Consider the following 22129-nt stretch of genomic DNA (forward strand, 5'->3'; position numbering starts at 1 on the left):
CTGTCCATTTGTGGACACCTGCAGGTAGCCCTCAGTTGGTATTCATTAAACTTATCTTCTAAAACTAAGTTACCCCATACATGAATGATTCTATTTCAAAATCTGCTGCGACTACAGAATCATATCCCTGACTAGTATACGCACGGAGGAGTTGCACATTGGAACACCATCTTTCTTCACTCACGTCAAGAGGCGCTTATTACTCTGCCTTCCTACTGAAATATGGTTATTCTGCTTACAAATTATTGTCACGCGTAGCCATAACTCCGATGGTGATCGTATGGTAATACAAATGTAAACAATGCCCATTTTTGCTTCCCATGCTTTCTGTGCATCATTAAATAAAACTGACCATCCCAAAATATGGGCGGGGGGTGAGTTGGGGACGACGACACTGCTTTTTTAAAAACAGGAATGGAAATGTGTGTTGTATAAAAGCATAGAAGGCCCTCTTGTGGCTGATTTGAAAACTACTTGGAGATATTCTACATAACCCCCACCCCATTGGTTAATAATCAAGACTGAGGGTCATGGATCCTGTTACATCATCCACACCTTTGAACAAGCAGGCTTAAACTTGCCTCTCTTTAATTTGTAAGAAAAAGAAGTCGCGAGCCCCCAATTTGAAATGTGTTTCCAATCCGGATTGGGGGCCCTGTGCCAGGTTTCTGCCAAAATTTGCCCTCTCCCCGGCTGCTCTTTGCCCCTGAAGGTGCTATTTGCAGCTTGGTAGGGTGGGGATTTACAGCAGCAAATTGGAGGGAAGTCCCAATCCAGATTGAGAACGTCTTCTGGATTGGGGCTCCCAGTGGCTGCTTTTTGTTCAGGATAAAAGTAGCTCAGCTTAAGCCATTCCAATAAAGCTGAGGTGGGGAACCTCTGGATGTTGTTGGACCACAACTCCCATCATCCTTGACATTGGCCATGCTGGCTGGGGTGATGGGGATTGGAACTCATAACATCTGGACAGCCCCTGACATAAAGTATTGTTTGGCCCAGAAGAGTTTTAAGTATGGTCCCTTCAAGGTAATTCAACTGGACTTCCTCGGGGGAGCCCAGCTGAGGGAGGGGATTGGAGCAGGGGCCATTTTGTTTTGAAGCCTGATTAAAGAAAGAAGGCCTAAGCGCATTGGACTCAATCCAACTAAAGTTAATTGTGACTCAGATTGCTATCCTGCGCACACTTACTTGGGGGTAAACGCCATTGAACTCAGTGGGACGTACTTCTTAGAAATCATGTAAAAGCTTAGCCTGTAAGTCCTAATTAAACCAATGGATCAAATTAAGATACTCCTAACAAATAAATGAAATAAATAAGATGGAAAACATCATTAGAGTTTGTAGTCAGACCATTGGTGTATCTATCTCTGTGTTGTCTACATACTGACTGAAAATGGCTCTCCACACCAAGGTTTCAGAGAGGATATCTTTCCCAGCCCTATCTGGGAACTTCTCCAGACAAAACCCATGCTCTGCAACTGAGCTATGACCCCCCCTCCCCTAATGCAGGTAGGCACGCCAAGATACAGGGACTGAAAACAACAGTGCTGGCATGGTTGGGCCCACACACCCCAGCAGAGGACTCACTTCCAGAGCCCCCTGGACTGCTGCCCTTCTTCTCCTTCTCCTCCATCGTTTGTAAGCCTATGCGGCAGGGTCTTGCTATTTACTGTTTTACTCTGTACAGCACCATGTACATTGATGGTGCTATATAAATTAATAATAATAATAATAATAATAATAATAATAATAATAATAATAATAACAATAATAATAATAACAGTCTCTCATTCTGGCCAAGACAATTATGGTGCAGAGGAGAAACAGTAGATGCCACTCTTGGCTCATTGAGTTTGTGCCTGCTAAGCAAGCAAGTGGTTGCATTGTTGAGATAAAGGAACAGCATCTGAGGACCATGGTGGTAAGAAGTCACTGAGGGAGGAGAACCCATTGAGAGTGTGGCCCAAGGGCCCACCACAACCTAGAGCCAGCACTGGCACCGGCCAGCCTCACAACGAGCCTCCGCTCACTTGTTGGCAAGATCCATCCACCCAGAGCCTCCTGAGGCTGGTATGGCACACACACATTTGTTCTTTCTGAGCCTATGTCTCGAAGGCAGCTTCCCCTGGTGACTATAGTGCTAACACTGGCAGAGTATGATGGGAGTTGTAGTCCAACACATCGGGTGAGGGGGGTGGAATCAGGCTGGGGAGGTTTGCAGTAAATCAGAGGTGGGGAACCTTTTTTAGGCCAAGGGTCGAATTGCCAAATGTGAAAGGTCTTGGGGTTCTCATTCCCTGGGGCGGGTAGGCAGGGGGGGGGGGGCAAAGCGTGATTATCACCATGTTACATGTCTGCTCTGAAGTCATCAGGACAAGACTTCTGCATGTCTACTAAGAACTGAATCGCTCAGCAGCACTTTCTAAGCATCTCAAACACCACACCTCTGCAAGTGGCCTCGCCTGCAAAACACACAGCTCAGTCCTGTACCACAGCTCTCCTGCCTGCAAAATGCACAGCTCAAAATATTTGCAACAGGTCAATTCTTTGCCAGGTATTTTAAGGTCAATTGCCTTTAAATTGCCCCTCCCCCCTGGTGACTCCCCCAGCCCCACTGGCTTCTTGTTGGCTTCCCTGGTCCACCAACTGCCCTTGTAGCCCCCCCCCCCCTTTCCACTAACTGCTCTCTTCACCAGACATTTTGCCTGCTTCGGGCCTTCTCCCACCTGATTGAGCCAGTGGCTGAAGGAGTCACAGATGCTTAGCCAAGTGATTGTGGAAGCTGCCAGTCAGGTGAAGCCTCCTGACTGAGATGGTGGCTTCACCTGCCTGCCCCACATCTTCTCCAAGGGCGAAAAGGTGTCAGGGTAGTGGAGCCGGTTCTTGGTGGACATGTCGTAGGGAACCAAATTATGCCAGGAAGCACAGCCACATCTCTTGATGTCACTCAGTCTCTGGAGGCCTGGGAGGGGAAGGCTCCCTTCCCCCATGGCAGCCATTTTATGAGAGTACCCACCACATCCTCAAAATTCCAAATGTGTCCTCTGACCCAGAAAGATTGGGGATCCCTGACATATGGGATTGGAGGGGAGTGGGTGAGTCACTCTCCATGGCAAGATGAGCCAACCACTGAAGTCCAGGGCTTGGTCACCACGGATGGCATTGTTTCTTGCCTGCTTGTTTCTTGTAGCACCCTTCTGCTTGAAAGCAAGGGATAATCAGCTGGCTCTCACCTCCTGCTGGTCGTTGCTTTATTCCCTCTTAAACATCTGGGCCAGCCGCAGCTCCTGAGTACCAAGAAATGTTGCCAGAGAGTAAGGGTGAGCAGTCTTAAGGCTTGTGGGATCTGCTTTGTATTTTGACTGGAAATTTGGACATCCAACGTCTGGTGCTAAATGCAAAGTAGTGGCTCAGGGCAGTCGAGATGTAGAATTAAAGCCCTTGGAACAGATGCTTGGCACCAAGAATTTGTTTTTATTACCAGAACTGAGTTCACAGTCCTTTCACAAGCACCAGCTCTTGGTTTTTCCAGCACCCTAATTTAGTGGGGAGTAGTCTACTTGTTGCTGGTGTTGATAAACCATTGGAAATAATAATAAAAAATGCTTGCAGATCTATTGCAAACCCATTTAAAGACCCACCAAGAGATTGTGATCAATGAGTGTCTGCATCCCTCAACAGATTAATGAAAAGACGTCACCCCCATTTAGTTCTGTAGTTAACTTCTATAGATTCTATTCCTTATAGTGTCCCAGAGCCAAATTATATGGTAATCGCAGCTTGTAGCTGCGGCTTGTCTTATATTTTACTGTCGTGTGAGCGTGCACATACCCTGACTTGGATCAGGACTGTAGTGCTCCTGGAGTAGAGGGCTAAACCTTCCCCCTATTCCCCCCTCCAAATTACACACACATCAGAGGAGAAGAGCAGTTAAAAAAAAAAGTATCCATTAGAGTCAATGGAGACTATTTTATTTTTTTAACCCCACCCCACCTCAATATTTGTGTGCAGTGGGGGGGGGACACATGGGGGAATGTTTATCCCTTCCCTCCTTTAGCATCATGGTCTCGATCCAAATCAGGGCTATGCATACTTACATGACAATAAACTGCAAGATAGGCCTCAGCTACACTAGGGTGACCATATGGAAAGGAGGACAGGGCTCCTGTGTCTTTAACAGTTGGGTAGAAAAGGGAATTTCAGCAGTTGCCATTTGTATGCATGCAGCACCTGGTGAAATTTCCTCTTCATTACAACAGTTAAAGCTGCAGGAGCCCTGTCCTCTTTTACATCTGGTCAAGAGGGCAGGGCTCCTGCAACTTTAGCTGTTGTGATGAAGAGGGAATTTCACCAGGTGCTGCATGCATACAAATGGCAACTTGGTCATATGGTCACCCTAGCGACAGCTGACAGAAAGCTCTGGCGTGGGCCGGTCCATGAAGTCACGAAGAGTTGGAAGCGACTGAACGAATAAATAACAAAAGCTACACACCCTGCGATAGTGTAACATGTAGCTTAGCTCCCAGTGGAAGGCATGGGAACAGGGTTTTTTGTCCATTTCATGGTGAGCTGTGTGCGCCACTTTCTGCATTTGTTTTGCAATTCTGCACGCTTGGACCTTTCAAGCACCACAGGAACCAAACTGTCATGTTTTGGTAACAACCTTGAAACACTGCCCACAAGGTGCAGGGCTGGCAGGGTTGGGAGGTCCGGATGCAAGCTTTCGGTACGGAAGAGTCTATATGTGGCATTAGGCCTTTAAAGCAAATCCGTTTGTGACTGTGGCAGCAGCACATGCTGTATCCGTCAACAGTTCTGTTTTAATTTAATATATTCAGTGATTTGCAACACTTGGTTTAACCTCCCCGTACTCCCTACTAAGAGATGCTGCTGCAGGCTGATTAACAAATTAGATTATGAATTCTATGAGAGCTTGTTGTTAATCTAATTGAAGCCTAATTGTGACTTCATTAGCATCTTCTAATTTTCTCTCTTGCTGATACTTAAGGTTATCTGAGGTATTCTGCAACCCTAAAATCAACAACAATATGTTTGTCAAAGTAAACCCATTCATTTCAGTGGAACTTGCCACCATCTTAGGTAGTAGCTGCCCTTCTGTTCTGATGTGGAAGGATAGAAGATGCCTTAACTCCTCTGTCTTTTTTGGAAACCTTGCCTTGAATCAGCTGAGCCCTTATGTGTGTGGAAGGTAGATCTAGATCATCGTCATCGTCATCGTCGTCGTTATCACCCCTTTATTTACAGATGTGAAGGATGAAGTTGGGGCTATACTAGCTTGCCTAAGGCCTCCCAGTCAATTCATGGTTGAATACAGTGACCATATGAAAAGGAGGACAGAGTTCCTGTATCTTTAACAGTTGCCTAGAAAAGGGAATTTCAGCAGGTGTCATTTGTATGCATGCAGCACCTGATGAAATTCCCTCTTCATCACAACAATTAAAGCTGCAGGAGCTATACTCAAGTGACCAGATTTAAAAGAGGGCAGGGCACCTGCAGCTTTAACTGTTGTGATGAAGAGGGAATTTCACCAGGTTCTCCATATATACAAATGACACCTGCTGAAATTCCCTTTTCAATACCACTGTTAAAGATACAGGAGCCCTGTTCTCCTTTTCATATAGTCACCCTATGGTTGAGGTGGGGTGAGATTTGAAGTGAGGGCTTCCAGGATTGCAGCTCTTACCCTTAGGCTGCAATCCTAAGCATTCTTACCAGGGTATAAACCCAATTGGACACTGTGGATCTTCCAAAGTAATCATGCATAGAATTGCACTATGGGGGCACACTCCAACCTATACTTACTGAGATGTACATCCCACTGTGCTCAATGGGCTGATAACTCTGTACAGCAGGGATGCAGAAGCCTCAGTCCACAGGACTAATCCAGCCTGTTCACTTCCCTATTCTGGGAATCCAGGGATCAGAGATATCGGCGGGGATTCTCCTGGGTGCCATGGTCCTTCTGGCAGTGGCTGAGTCTATCTTCATGGCACAGAGTGTCCATGGAGGTGCTGGACAGCACATGAAGCTCAGGAATTGACCTGCATCGGGAGGAGCATGTGTCCTTCCCAGCACTAGTTGAATACCATTCTCTGTGCTAAAAGAGGGCCGGAACTTCATGCCTCTGTCAACATGGATAAAAGCACCATGGGTGGGGGCCAGGGCTGGATGACATCAGTAGGCCTGGCCATATCTATTGACATTACCCAGCCTGCAGGGGAGCAATCTGGGCCACCCACCCCAGCCTCGTTCTGCACCCCTGCTGTGCAGGATTGCACCTTTCGTTGCTATATTATACCCTTTCTCCATCCTTTGTGATGGCAGGGAAATATTCAAATCCTGAATTCCAAGACTTAACTCTTCCATCAGGCTAGGAGAGAGATGCCAGTGTGGTAACTGGGATCCCGTTAGGAATTCTTTTGTTTCCATGTGCATTGAGAAAATTGCACCTCTTCCTTTCCAGCCCCCCGCCCCCAGTAGGAAGCTTTTCAAACTTTATATTTTTTTAATGGATAAATGTACACAAGGAGAACAGAGTATGGAATGCAAGAGCATTGATAAGAGAGAGCATATTTTTGTCACCCACACAAACCCTGCAGATTTTAACCATCATCTTCAGTTTGTACCAGTATCAATGCAGTGAACATCAGCCTGATCATGCGTCCGTGTACATATTATTATTAGTGAGGTATAAGAAGGCCAACTTCCCCCTTACTGCTAATGGGGCACTATCCCTGACCTCTCATTGCTTGCTAACTGAACAAATCGAAGGTGGAGGCTCACTGATGGTTGGTCATGTTGTTTTCCTAATTCCTAACTGCATCAGCTTCCCCATGTCCATGCAAGGAAACAAGATGCTGAAATGGATTGGGATAGCTCAGTGGTCTTCAACTGGTCCAGACCTGAGACCCACCTTGGATTCCCAACCTGCGACACGGGACCCACTTTCACAATTTTCTCCATTCCCTTCATGGCGGCAACAGCTTTGCCAAGACTCATCTGGACCGATCTCTCGATCCACTTTTGGGTCGTGACCCACTAGTTGAAGACTGCTAGCTCACAAGCAGTTTCTGGTCTAGCCAATTTTACTCCTAAGGGAAACACACCAAAGAGTGTGCATGTGCATGAGAGCAACCGAGGAAATGCATCTTTACTTTTTTAAAAGCCATGTAAAAAGAACAGGCATTTGGAATAGTGGGGAGAGTGTGCAATGCTTCATGAGCCCTCTACAGTGGGGGGGGGGGTAACAGCAGTCACCAGCAGTCACATCAAAATGAATTCATGTCCATTGTAGCAGTGCTGCTCATGCTTCTGGGAGCTCATTGTTTCAGACAGTGTGGAAGTGTTACAAAAGCCTGGAAACTGGATTGATCATAGTGGCACATGAAAAGCAGAGATGTACTATAGGCAATAGCTCCACAGTACAATTTCCAGTCAAAGGTTGGAATCACGTTGCCATCACTTGCTGATCCTGGGACCACTATTGATATCATGCTCACATGGTGCTGAACCCTTGAAAAAGCCCATTTCCTGGAGGAATGGGTTTTCCTGCAATTGCACAGATCTCCCTGGCATTGCTGGTAGAACCTGCAAGGGACCAGCAGGGGCCTGAAACCATTCGGCTGATACCTGCTCGAGTGGGAGGCAGCTGCAGTATCAGAACTAACCAAAGTCCTCTGATTGGCTGAAAAGATATTCTGAAAACAATGGATTAATCATACAATCTTATCCCTTGGCTCTATGGTGGTCCTGGAAAACAAACAACCAGAACCTAAACTGCCATTTGGAAGTGGTCTGCACAACGTTTGCCTTAATGGATGATCCCCACATTAATTAATTGTAGAATCACCATACATTTTCACATTATGTGTGCTTCCTCATAATTAACAGATTATTACTATATAATCATCGTCGTCATCATCATCATCATCATCATCATCATCATCATCATCATCTCCTGCTGTTACTTTAGAAAGGTAAGCAGCTTAAATAGAGTTCTCAGTGGTGTCCTATCTAGCCACTAATTAGGTAACCCCTCCTGACCTTGATTAGGTATCCTTTTCCTTACCTTTACCAGTGTATGGGACCAGATGGTTCTGAAAATGGACTTTCCAATAGTATGTATTATGAAAAGTGGATGGACCTTAGTACAAGGTTTACCGCTTCCCTACGTACATTTCATATTATTAAACTTCAGTGTGCACCAAAACTGTCGGCAAAGCCGGTTCTAGGTTTTTGACGGCCCTTGGGCAAGTCTCTCTCAATGGACCTCCTCCCTCAGTGAATCTACCTTCTCACTGCCATTGTCACCAGCTGCTCTTGGTCCTCAAGTTCCTTGCCTGACAGACAGAGAGCCAGTGAGCAAGTAGGCCATAGCTTCTACTGCCCCTCCTTCTCACTACCACTACTGCCTGGGTGAGACCAAGAAGCAAATGAGTAAGCAGGTTGCTATGGTGAAGAGGAGAAGCAAGTCCTGGGGCTGTTGTTAGTAGACCTTTGCTAGTGTGACCCTGAGCTGGTGCCCAACTATGCCTACCCTTGATGCTAGCCCTATATGTTGCCATTAACCAGGATGGCATAAGGTCCTCGTAGATGGGTCATAAACCTTCTGGAAATAGAAGAATGCAACACCTTATGAGGATGACATAAGGGGAAATGACAGATGGGTCTTTTCTAAAACAAAATCTCTGGCATGGCTGTGGTTAGAACTACCATAAAACTATCTGCAACCATAACCAATCCAATGCATAGGGATATTCTGTAGGATTTCAGATCTGCATGCTGCTCCAACCGTTGCATTCTTATTAGCGCAACCTTGTTACAAAACCAAATTCAGCTTTGTTCACTGTATCTTGCTATAAACAGAAGGGAAAATGTTGCACTATGGCACAGAAATAACTTAGCATTTCCGATAGAAAAACAATTATTATAAGGAAGGGGAGTGTAAAGAGGAGCACTTCAAAATGATATAGAAACTTGCCTTTAGAAGCACCAGGTTTTTAGATCTTTATTTCCTAACTCCAAGATTCAACACGCTCTGTCAATTTAATAGCGCCGTCACATTCCAAGACAATGTGAGGTGTGACAAAGAGACAATTCAAGCTTTAGGGAATATTTGAGAGTTTATGTGAACATCTCACACAAAGTGATCACCATACTTACTGCGGAGGAAGAAACAGGGAAATATGATTGGACAAATTCATCCCTGATTTAATTCACATGCTAATCCGTGGACTACGACCAAAACATGATAAATGGATGCATGTTTACCTGGCTTCCATCTTACCCAGTCAATGTCAGTTTCAGGATGGGGAGGTGGAACCATTACTGCTGCATAGAACCTAGCACCGTCATCGGAGCTGCCATGAATGGGGCCCACCCTGAAACAGAATCCAAAATGCCGGCTCTTGGGAAACTCAGCATGGCATTCCTCAGCTAATCACCATTTGTTCTCCTGAGTCACTGAATATGTAACTCTGGCCCTTTCTACACCTAAGGATTATCCCAGGCAAATGGAGGGATCATCCCTGCCTGCTCCCAGGATCCCCTGTGTGTCATTTGCATGCACAGGGATGATCCCGGGATGATCCTGGGATAAATGGCTGGTGTAGACATGCCCTGGATCCCTTCCTTCATTTATTAATGCTAGGCAGGGCTGGACTTTCCATGTGGCAGAGTGAGACAGCCATCTCAGATAGCAGATTTTGGGCTATTTACTTTGTTATTATTATATTTCTACTGCCAGGGATGGAGAGAGGTCCTATAGGATTTTCTGCCTTATGTGCCAAAATAAGTTGGCTCAATTTGGATAGTATGCACCTTGACTTTGGTGAGTAAGAGGCGCCATTTGCTGCCCTGACTCAAGCAGCAAAATGTTCTGGGACATACTAATATCTGGATGGAGTGGTGTGACAGCCACATTGATACAGCTGGATCTTGAGGTCTCCATTCATGTTTGTAAAAGGAAGCATCTGTGACAGGCAAGTGAGGTGGTACTTCCTGCCTCGAGTTCATCAGGCCCTGGGGAATGGTAACATTGGTAGAGAAAGTAACCATGAAAGTCACCCACTCCACGTGGCATGAGATTGATCCACATGGAAGCACTTCCCACACAACTCGGTAACCAGGCTTTTGTTGTGGAAGATCTCCCCTGGTTCCCAGACATGCCAAGAGCAAACAGTGCTCTGGGAGAATTTTTGGAATGTGGAATTGAGAAGCACATATGAGGTTAATTAAGCAGGGAAGAATCCAGCCTGTTCAGGCAGAATCTGAAAAGAAAAATTGTCCAATTCCCCAAATGTTAATAGAGCCTGCTGGAATGGGAAGACTAGTGGAGGACAATCCTGTAGCCCTTTCCTACCTTTTCTAAAAGTCATTTTAGTAGGCTGCTCATATACCCAAGCTCTACCATTTTTTCTTCCATGTGTAGACAACCTGGTGCGCTCCAGATATTTTGGACTACAGCTCCCACTAACCCTGGCCATTGGCCATGCTGGTTGGAATGTAGGAGAATTGTAGTCCAAATCATCATAAAAACATAAGAAGAGCTATGCTGGATCAGACCAAGGGTCCATCTAGTCCAGCACTCTGTTCACACAGTGACCAGGAACCCACAAGTAGGACATAGGTGCAATAGCACCCTCCCACTGGTGTATTTAGGCTTACTGCCTCAGATACTGGAGGTAGCCATAACCATCTCGAGAGTACTAAGTAGTCTACCCATGGGCTGAACTGTGACACATGGAGTAATACATTATATTTACATATAACATAATTAGATGGAAAGTAAAATTAGTCTTTGTTTTAAGAATATCTCACTACAACAGTCAAAGGCCTCATAAATATCCTTGCAGACTGGAAGAGGATAAGAGCAGTAAAGTGTCTAAAGAGAATAAGAGTGAGCTACAAGAGAAACTGACCAATATAAATAAAGATTTTTTTTTTTAAAAAAGGACTACAATTGGTGTCAGTAATAGGGTGAGCTCAAGATGGCATTACTCTACAGAAGCCAGGGCAGACGTAACTATGGGTATAAAGATGTCATTGACATTCTCCAAAACTAGCTGCAACATACAGAAGGTCCTACATTATGGATGGTACCTCTTCTGGCCAAGGCTTGGGGTCAAGTAGGAGCCACTGTGCAGTTATGATAGATCTCGAGAGAGTACTTTAAAATCTGGACAGTGGGTAGGTTCAAAGATCAGCAACACTGGTGAGCACATGATGCAAGTCAGGAGGCTAAGATGGCAGGCAAGGTATCAAGACTCTGGATGGAGCACAGTGGAGCTCAAGGAAAGGATAAAGGGAATGACCAGGCAACCTAAGATGTTGCTCCAACAATGGTCAAGAGCCTGTTGAGGGCTTACATACTGCTGCAAGGAGTTGTATGGCTTCAGTCCGGATTTTCCATAAAATTGACAGGACCAGATAATGTCAAGTGGATGGGCCAACCCCTAATGTCTTCTGGCTCTGGGATGGGGGTTGTTTCAGGAAGCAGTCTGACCCCAGTCTGAGAGATGCACTACAGCAGGGGTGGGCAACTTGTGGTCTTCCAGATGTTTTGGCCCACAACTCCTATCTGCCCTAGCCAGCACAGTCGATGCTGAGGGATGATGGGAGTTGCAGGCCACAACACTTGGAGGGCCACAAGTTGCCCATCCCTGCACTATGGCAACGACGTGTGATATACCTGCTTTTGCTTTTGAGACTGGGTAAAGATGGGATCCCTGGAGCTGAGTCAATTTCTGGGAAAAGAGTCAGTATCTGAAGATATTGGCATGGATTTCTAGGATTGGTGATGGAGGAAACATGGTCCAGTGGTATAGTACTAAATTTTGAAGTGCAAGTACAGTCCTGAATAGCCATGTCCCTAAGGAGAGTCCAAAAATGTAGGCAGCGGTTTTAATCCAAATCAGTAGTTTTCATTTCTACCAGGAGGAGCTGTTTTGTAAAGCTAATGAACCTTAATTGCCCATTCCAGACGAAACCACACCAAAACATTTTGCACAACAACAATTTATTGTTGTTGACAAAAATCTACTTTCCCCAGCTACTGTGAGGATTGCAGCTAAGCTTGGATGCCAGTGTCCTTGCTATTCAAAAAGTGCTGCCACTGTATCCCTACAAAGCCTGGTTTTACTACACCACTGCCTGTGGGTCCCCCCTCCCCTTTCTCATCATCCATAGACACCTCTAAAGAGACGGTCCCCCAAGGCACGGCTTCCTGAGACAGCCCAGGACCCCTGGCATTCCAGGGCTACTTCTTCAATGTAGAACTTTCTGTGTTTGGGTCCTGGCCCATGATAGCCACCCTTAGGTAAAGTATCTCCATGCTTCTGCCTACAGCTGCCAAGAGAATGGTATATGTGTGTCTGTGGTCTTCCGTCAGATGGCAGACATTCACATGATAACACCTCTATACATTAGAACTGGGGATAAGTTTCCACAGAGATATTGTTTATATAGGCATCTCCATGTACTGAGTGTTTTGACTCTATTCTTCTGCGGTTACTTGTTATTGTACATGTGCTGCAGCACGATAAGATTCCGACAACGTGACTTTCAACCGCTGAAACAGAACGCTGCACGTCTTGCGGTTGTTGGGTCACATGTGGAAACATTTGCAAGAACACGAAACCGTAGCAGAATGAGAGAGAAATAAAACCTCTTGGTAGCATTTTCCTCTGCAAAGTGTTTGTACGCATGCACCTTAAGTCGGTGGGTATCCAGCCAAATTTGCAAAAATACCAAGATGAAAGTACTTGGTAGGGAATATGTTAGGGTGTTTATGACACCCTTAGTAATGGGTGAATTCAATTTCGGAGAAGCACTTGGGGTCATCGTTCCAGTGGTGGGCGGGTTTGAGGGCAAAAGGGGGAGGGCCGAAAATATCTGTGTATTGTAGCTTAAAACACTGTCGCTGGCTTAGCCTCAGGAGGGGCATTTCAACCATTTAGAGTGAAGCAAAAAACTGAATGAAAACTGAGAAACCAACAAACAATGGGGGCGGGAAGAGGGTGGGATTGGGGAAGGGGGTGTGGCCATCTGGGGGAACCCCACAGGGTCAGATTGCAACTACAGGAAGGCTAGATCTGGCCCTCAGTGCCCCATCCATCTTTGCACTTTAGCCAGGTAAAGGGCCATAGCTCAGCAGAATAGTATATGCACATATAAGGTCCCCAGTTCAATCCCTGCCCATTGCAGTTCTGCTTGAAGCCTTGTTGCCAGCCAGGCAAGTGTAGACAGAACTGGGGAAAATGGACTATTGGTGTGATTCAGTATAAGGCAGCCGTTTATGTACAGATCCTCAACTACAGGTAGTGGTGGGACACTCAGCAGCCCCATCCAGAGGATGTTAGCCACACTTAAGCCCCCTTGGAATTAATGGGACTTATTATGTTAGGCATGACTCTGGTGACCACATGAAAAGGAGGACAGGGTTCCTGAGTCTTTAACAGTTATATTGAATAGGGAATTTCAAGAGGTGTCATTTGTATGCATGCATTTGCAGCATTTGGTGAAATTCCCTCTTCATCACAACAGGTAAAGCTGCAGAAGCCCTGCCTTCTTTTATATCTGGTCAAGAGGGCAGGGCTCCTGAAGCTTTAACTGTTGTGATGAAGAGGGAATTTCACTAGGTGTTGCATACGTACAAATGACCCCTGCTGAAAATCCCCTTTCTATGCAAGTGTTAAAGATACAGGAGCCCTGTCCTCCTTTCCATATGGTCACCTTAGTCATGACCATTGGTTATAATCCAGCAGAGGTTTGGATCGTGGCCAAAGATACCTCTGTGAAATGGGCAATAGGCAGTTATAAATAGGCCAGGAAGCACAGGCAACTTTCAGAAAACAACAACTGTGTAACTCTGAATTGGGCGGATGAGGTTGGATTGTAGAACGTTTTAAATAATAATAATTTAAAGAAACCAGAATCTCTCTCTTTCTGAGAATCACACTCTCTGCATTTTGTTTTCCTATTTGACATAGCATATAATCCTTAGCTATATATACGGTTCATTTTAGGGGGAAGGGGTATAAAAGTGCTCAAGTATATTTTATACATTTGTGCCGCGAGTGTACTACGTTCATCACTAAATCGATAGCTAATTATAATTAGATGAGGGAACAATCATTTTGAGACATGTACAATTTACATGGTCAAGGCCTTAACTGCACCGTGTGACTGGCTTCCGGGAATTTTTTCTTTATCAACACTTAGAAGGGTCACCATAGTTGGGCAATCTCTTTATACCACAACAACTCCAGCACTCTAGCCCTTTTACGACTAGGCCGGTTTAGGTAGTAAGGCCTGGTTTAGGCCTTTCTCTTCCCCTGGAGAGCCGGGCGCAGAGGGCCTAGGACATCGGAATAAATTTCTCCTTCCTTGCCATGCTAGGCTGTTCTCATGGAATCGTTTTGGCACTTCACCTTGCAACATGCAAAAGACTGCGAGGGTGGCTATGTGCCCGCTTTTACAGAGGACAGTCCTCTATTGGAAGTGCTGCCAGAGGACTGTCCTCTATGTTGAAGGTGTTCCTCTATTGGAATGGCTGCCCAGTCCAAGTTCAGTGTAAAGATAAAGAACCATAAGAAGGGAAGGCGTGCAGGGGCCTTGAAGTTGCCCACCAACAGTCAACACCTGGACAGCAGGCTGAGCAAGTCATACCGCTCACCTGGTCACAGTCCGTCCCACCAGGGCGAGAAGTACAGTATTTCTGTTTTAATTAGAACAATTATCTTAGGGTGACCAACTGTCAGGATTTCCCCGGATTTGTCCTGGTTTTTGTTCTTTCCATGGTGTCAGGGGGGATTTTCTATAATTTTCAATAATGTCCTGGAATGACACACCTTCCTCTTTAAGGCTGCCATTAGCATGGCAGGAGGGAGTGACATGCTTTCTTGAGGCACATCATTCCCCCACCCCGAGCTCCAATTGAGGTCTTAAAGGGGAAAGTGGGTCATTCGTGGACATTATAGAAAAGGCCCCAATTGGAGTGGATGGTGGTGGTGCAGAATGAAATCCTTTCCCCTCCTCCACTCCAATCGGGTTCTTTAAGGTGGCGGGGGAATAACGTACTTTCTGCAGGACTCAGAAAGCTGCTTCCCCACACACACACACTAGGTGTCCTCCTTTTTGGTTTCCCAAATATGGTCACCCTAAATTATCTCCAAAGCTGCATTTATACACAGCCCTTAACAGATTCAAATTTTGTGCCCTCTTTTTTCCTAGGTTTTCTTTTATGACATATTTCCTCTTTTTTTGGTGACTTGTAAGTGGCCAGCTTGTGCCCAGTGACCAGGCTATTCACCGCGGAAGCAGGTGTAATACCATACACTGAGACCTGTATTCACCTCTGGGTGCTCGTGGTGGGGTGAAGGAGAGCCATGGAGGCAGCACAACAAGGGAAGAGAAAACATATGCTTATCTACCAGATCATGCTATTCTGATGAATACTAGGGCTAGTATAACCATTGTAAGCTGTTTAAACTGGCTTCTGAAGAAAGCACATAAGGATGGAATCATATGCATGTTTAGACAGAAAAATGTCCTGCACTTCCCAACTTTCTCCAGCCAGCACAGGATATTTTTTTCCCTGTCTAAACTTGCATAGGATTGCACTCGAGTACAATTTGCCATTGCAAACTTCCATTGTTCCACATATTTTCATGTCTGTTATTGCACAGGCCTGCACAAATACACAGACACAAAAAGAAGGTTAGCGTCGCCTCTCTGCAACTCCGTAAAGAAATGGGCAACCGAAAATGCAAAATGTTTTCTTCTTTGATTCGTGTGCTTGCTAATCATGAACGGATGACTTTTCCTAAGCAGCACAACAAAAATAAAAGCTGGTTGACAAAACATTTCCCCCCCTACAAAGATGTGTCAACCCTGAGCTTGTAATTAAGAAGTTAAAATCTGTGATTGATATATATATATATTTATATATATAAAAATAGATGGTCATACTAAGACTAAAAAAGTGAAAGAAATTTTGCATGTCAGTACTATATATAATTATATATATATATATACATATATTTTTGTGTTAACGTTTTACCAACAGAGTTCCCTTCTGATACAGAAACTAATAGATATGAAGGATGCCATTCCTATGCAAAACTAACATATTGATCCAATTGCCATTGATCAGTTCCTTTGAAACCTGCCGTTTTGGTTCGGTAACAAACACAGCTGCAGAAAGTTCTACTTGAGGCCAAACCTTGCCACTAAAGAAAAGAGATTATATCACAAGAAATTATGATATTTTTTCTGTCCAAACCCTTGAGTTTTTTTTTTTTTTAACAAGAATTGTTATGACTTCATTACACACTTGTGATGATGATCAACCTGCTGGACTCTTGTGTCGATTATACACCATGAGTGTATAATCGCATGTGACAAATAGCATGAGAATTCATATAAGAACTGGGCTAAACATGTGAATATTTTGAGAGGAATTACTAGAAGCTTTTCTGGTTTTGTTTCCAACCTATTGCCAAATCTTCTGTTTATGGCCAATGGAGTGCAAAACATACACTTGTTCTTGTATTAAAAAAAAACAGAAAATAAAACTCCAAGAATACTCCCTCCAGGGTAAACATCATTTGGGTGACCTGAAATGCGTTAAAGAAGCACCCCAGAAAATATACCTTGTCTTTTCCTTGGGTTTCACATTTAGTCTTGTTGTTATTGTTGGACCCTAGGGTTAGCTTGATTTTGAACAAATACCTATTTTCTTTGTTTCTTTTCCCTTTTTCTTTGAAATGGAACCCCCCCCGACCCCTTGCACCCTAATCCTTTCCCTCCCCCACCACCCCAACTTTCTTCCTGCAGCATAAAAGCAAATGAAGCTCTGAAAAGTCTCCTGTAATAAAAATGCAAGGAAGAGATCTCTGAGGAGCGGACATTGTCTTCACAGCTATCTGAAAGGAACAGGAGACAGTTCCGTCCGGCACCTGGTACTCTTTGGGAAAGCTCAAAGGGGAGCAGGTTGTAGCGCCTTCACTCTCTTCTGGTAGAAAACTGCACTATTTTGTGGCATGGTCCATTGTCCAAGAGCATAGGGGAAAAAGAGAAAGTTGGCTGTTTTGTTTTGTTTTTCAAGAGCTAAAGACAGTCATCGCTGACCACAGCCAGGATTATCTACACTGCCGTTGCAGTAGGAGGACCAGGCAGACGGCAAACCATGCGAGTGCTGATTGGCTGGGATGGCTTGCTGAAGAGTCCACTTCCCTTCTATCCGAGTCCACGAACGGGGCTTCCGTGGTGATGAATTCAAACTCTGTCGGACAAATGTCATCAGTGCAACCGCTCCCGCTTCCTGAGCCACTGGTCTCGTCACCTGCGGGAAGCAAAGGGAGGAAAACAGGGAAATAGTGTCAGAGAAAAGCCCTAATTTCTTATACCTGCTGATTTCTGGAAGAGCCAGAAATCAGCAGGAAGGTCAGGGACAGGCAACTCCTGTGGCCCTCCAGATGTTTTGGCCTACAACTCCTATGAGCCATAGTCAGAATAGCCAGTGGTGAGGGACCATGGGAGCTGTAGGCCAAAACATCCGGAGGGCCACACGTAGCCTACTCCTGCTTTTGGTCCTGAAACAGGAAACCATTGTGCACATTGTTCAAAGCATGGTGCATGAACCAGCCCTGGGACACGCTTAGATTCATTTGAGAGGTTGGATCCAGGATCTGTCTTCTGTGAGAGAAAGGGCTCTCTTCATGGAAGGTCCCTTCACTTGATTTTTAGGGATCACCCCCTTCCCCATAAACCAGAACTCATCTCGTTCAGCAAAGTCTCCTGTGTAACACTTTCAGGGGGCTGGAAAGACTGTCATGGAAAGGAGGGGGTGGGGTAATTCACTTCCGACAGTGCAGTTGACCCAGCATAAATCTGAATCCAACCCAAGATCTGGGAGCTACTGCAGGGTGGGTCATAGATGGGGCATGTCTACACCAGGCGATATCCTGGGATCATCCCTGTGTGTCCACATGATGCACAGGGGATCCTGGGGGTAGAGAGGGATGATCCCTCCATTTCCTTGGGATATCACGATACCCTTTCTTCGTAGCTTTTCCCGCAGTCCTGGGATGATCCCAAGGACCGCTGTTGGTGTGACCACCCATCCCGGCTTCTTCCCTCTTCTCCACGAGTAGCGGGGGTCATCAGAGGGAAGAGTCCAGGGCCATCGGGGGTAGGGTGGGGGGCAGGAGCGCCCCCCTTTTTTAACTTACTCTTTCACTGGAATGCATGTGTGCTCCAGCTCCTCTTCTTTTTTAAAAAATGGTGGGCGCAACGGCCTCCTTCCTCCCTGGATGTTGTGCACCGTGTGTGAACGCAGAGGGAGGGTCTCATGATCAGCATATCATGACATCCTCCCCCTTCTCTCCCAGAACACTGGGAAGTGCAGACATGCCCCTACACAGTTTGGATGAAGTCAGAATGCAGCTTCCCATGATGTGCGATGCTGCTCCCGTGGGGAAATGCTGCCGCATGGATTCCTCCTGCAGGAGCTGGGGGCTCTGATCTTCACACTGTTGTCAGGATCTGTCCGGCAGCACCACCTGGTGGCCACAGTGCACCTTGCTGGCTGCAGAGTAGTTGCAGGACCCAGGCCCATATCAGCAAGCACTCCCAGATGGGCTGATGCAGACCAGCTGGGAGCAGCCAGGAAAGGGCTATATAAGAAGGACATTTCCACCTCAGCTTTTGCCACAGCAACATGGTCTCCTGTAGCCTGTTCCTGACTTTTGCTTTGCTTGGCCTGGCAATGCCTTTTGCCCTGCTTGAACCCTGTTGCTCCTGGAGTCTGAACCCTGCTCGTCTTGGGACCTTGCCTTTGCCTCCAGCCCTGCCTGGACTCTGTTGTCAGTTCCACCACTGTCCATCCCAGCCCTGGTGTTCCTGTGCTGAGGCCTTGCTGCCCACGCCCCGGACCCTGACACTGTGGAAATGAGCCCTGCCACAAGGGTAATATGAAAAGGGACCTGAAGTTAAACAAATGGAAGTCCCCACTGAATTCAATTAGAAAATGAAATATGTCCCTAACTCTCCCCAACTGAACTGGAAAGAGGCTTAAGTGCTTAACTTTGGCTGGATCATGCCCATGGTTTGTGGATCAAAGAAAGCACTGGAATGAAATAGTGGACAAAAAGATGGCTTCCCATATGCAGCCTCTAGCATGTGCAATAAAGGCCTAATCTACACCAAGGAAGATATTGCACTATGAAAGCAGCATATAAAAGGCAGGAGCCACACTACTGCTTTATAGCGGTATAGAAGTGCACTGACAAGTGTTGGGGCCCATTGAGACACAAACCATATAACACTTTAATACCACTATAACCTGCTTGGTGTGGCTCCTGCCTTTTATATACTGCTTTCATACCACTTTCATAGTGCAATGTCCTGCTTGGTGTAGATTAGGCCCAAGATTCTCTGTCTCATAGCCTTTTAGTAGGTTTTTCTCACTGCGAATTCTGAATGTATTTTTAAATTGTTTTGGATATACCGTATATAAGATCCTTGAATTGTGTGTCTGAGCACAAGGAGTTCTCTCTTGCAGATCTCTTAATTAATAGCCCTTAGGTTTAAATTTCTGTGCATACCCAAAAGAAAAACAAACATGCTGTGAGCTTGAAGCATCAATTCTGTCCTGGATGTAAATTAACTGTCAAAAGTATGCATACATTGGCTTAATATGTATACGTTCATCTGGTGCTCAAAGTGGTGTGGAGTTTGAAGGCCATCAGGAGGGACTAAGCTGAGTTAAGAGATCTCCTTTCTGGCCCCAGATGTAGTGTTTATCACCCTTCTAGATAAAATGCTGAGTTACAGCTTGAGATCAAGGAATCCAGGGGTGAAATCCAACATTGTGCAAACCAAGGGCCGCTTTAATGACATGGCTTTCTTTTCCTGCTTGCAGCCCCCATATCCAGTACCCAAAAATCTGCTCTGGAGGGTCCCCAACCCTTCGGGGAAGAGTTTGAGGGTGCACAAGGTGGGTCAAGGGGAGAGGGAATTGTCCTCCATCCCTGTTCTGTGAGCAGAAGTAGTGGATTCTTGCACTGAGCAGGGAGTTGGACTCGATGGCATCATAGGCCCTTTCCAACTCTACTATTCTATGATTCTGTGATTTTATGGTTCTGTCAGCAGGAGAACTTAATTGGATCTCATGCACAACAGGTTTCCATGGATGGTTCCCTATGAAGTGGGAGCTGTGGACCCAGATTATATGCACATGTACACCGGGATGTGCACTGATATACTATACAATTGGAAGTATACCTATTTTATATTGCATAGCCATCCATGAAAATACCCAAATATCTGCATATCAGGTGGAATAATTTGTTTCAGACAAAAAGTTATGGTTATGTTTCATTTGTATGCATGCAGCACCTGGTGAAATTCCCTCTTCATCACAACACTTAAAGCTGCAGGAGACTTGCCCTCTTTTGTATCTGGTCAAGAGGGCAAGGCTCCTGCAGCTTTAACTGTTGTGATGAAGAGGGAATTTCACCAGGTGCTGCGTGCATAATGACACCTGCTGAAAGTCCCTTTTCTATGCAACTGTTAGATACAGGAGCCCTGTCCTCCTTTTTGTATGGTCACCCTACTTAAATCTTTCCCACTGAAATCAATGCAGCTTGGGAATTTTTAACTTTGGATGGATCACAGCCATTGTCATCCTTGAAAATAAGGATGAAATTAAGTCACTACCTGGGACTTAATGGGTGGGTCCTTTAGATGGCCATGTGTATTACTTCAGGTGTAAAACATACAACTTAAATTTCTCTTCCCCCTGCTTTCCCTCTATGCTTTACTACTGCTTCTACAACACCCACTGTTTGCCAGCCCTGATTTAAACAAACAAACAAAACTCTGAGGGTGTGAAGTCTTACTTTTTAAACTCACTTATACCATAGTACCATCATGATGACAGGAATAAGATGGAGTTGGTTGCAGCTCTCCTTGTGCCCTCATCTCCTGCTACTCTCGGGGCTGGGGTCATCTGAGGACCCCCTGGGCTGTGTGGCCCTAAAAACATCACTGTCAGAGCACCAGACATATTTTTCCAGACAGACTAGCACTAGGTAGAGAACATAGCTCTGTGGTAAAGAAGAAGGTTTCCATGAAGTGTGTACAATCCTGGCATCTTTGGTTATGGGACCTCCGGCTGCCAGGAAAGACCGCAGCCTGTGTGACCTCAGAAAGCCACTGCCAGTAAGGCTAGGCAGCACTGGGACCAATGGGCCCTGACCCTTCTGTATAAGGCCGCTCATTATAAAGTCAAGCTTGGACAGTAACATTTCTTGCAGAGAGTTTCCGTTAATTGGCATTGCAGCCATTGGAAGTGCTTTTTGAAAGCCCTTAGGTAATTCATTTTCCAAGGGCCACCTCCCTCAGTGGCCTTGTTCAGATGACATGATAATCAATGGGGGGGGGGATGAGGCAACTGTCTGTTGAGTTGATTGTGTTGTGTGTGTGGGATAACACATAACACACAGTACATTATTATTTTTTAATTAAACAATGGGTAGCTATGTTGCTTATCAAATAATCAATTGATTAAAATGTCTTGTGGAGGGCTCCATTGTATAATCACACACCCACACCCCATTGAGTGCACTATTCCATTGGCCATAGAGTTCTCCGGCAGGAGCGGCCGAAAACACCCCGGCTGCTTCTGTACAGGCGCCAAAACTTGCAATGGCTGATGGGATATGGCTGGGAGGAGGGAGGGAGGAGCACCAGCAGCCCAGAAGGATGCTGGAACTTTCAGCCATGCGACGGGGGGAGGGGCAACATGTTGTGTGGGGAGTACTAGCAAAATTATGCACAGTGAGTGTGTTATTCCCCCTCCATTGCCTAATATGTCATCCGAACTTGGCCAGTGAGTCTACCTTCTCACCACCATTGTCATTAGCTGCTCTTGGTCCTCCCCAACATTGCTACCATTGCTGCTCCTTCTCATCACCACCATTTTCTGGGCCAGAGCAAGAGGCAAGTAAACAAGCACATTGCAATGATGAAGAGGAGGAGGAGGAGGAGGAGGAGGAGGAGGCGGCCTTTACTGGGATGTGGGCCACATTGGCAGGTACTCAAC

General features: G+C 45.7%; 1 protein-coding gene across 1 annotated transcript in view; it reads right to left on the reverse strand.

The window, feature by feature from the left end:
* Window positions 1–16853: 16853 nt before the first annotated feature.
* Window positions 16854–22129, reverse strand: part of GPC6 (glypican 6) — a 912081-nt gene continuing 906805 nt past the window's right edge. The window contains exon 9 of the mRNA XM_063126065.1: window positions 16854–17365. Coding sequence (XP_062982135.1) covers window positions 17163–17365 — 203 coding nt within the window. The 3' untranslated portion in view covers window positions 16854–17162. The remainder of the gene's footprint in view (window positions 17366–22129) is intronic.

Source organism: Elgaria multicarinata, chromosome 5, assembly GCF_023053635.1.
Source record: "Elgaria multicarinata webbii isolate HBS135686 ecotype San Diego chromosome 5, rElgMul1.1.pri, whole genome shotgun sequence".
Lineage (NCBI taxonomy): Eukaryota > Metazoa > Chordata > Lepidosauria > Squamata > Anguidae > Elgaria > Elgaria multicarinata.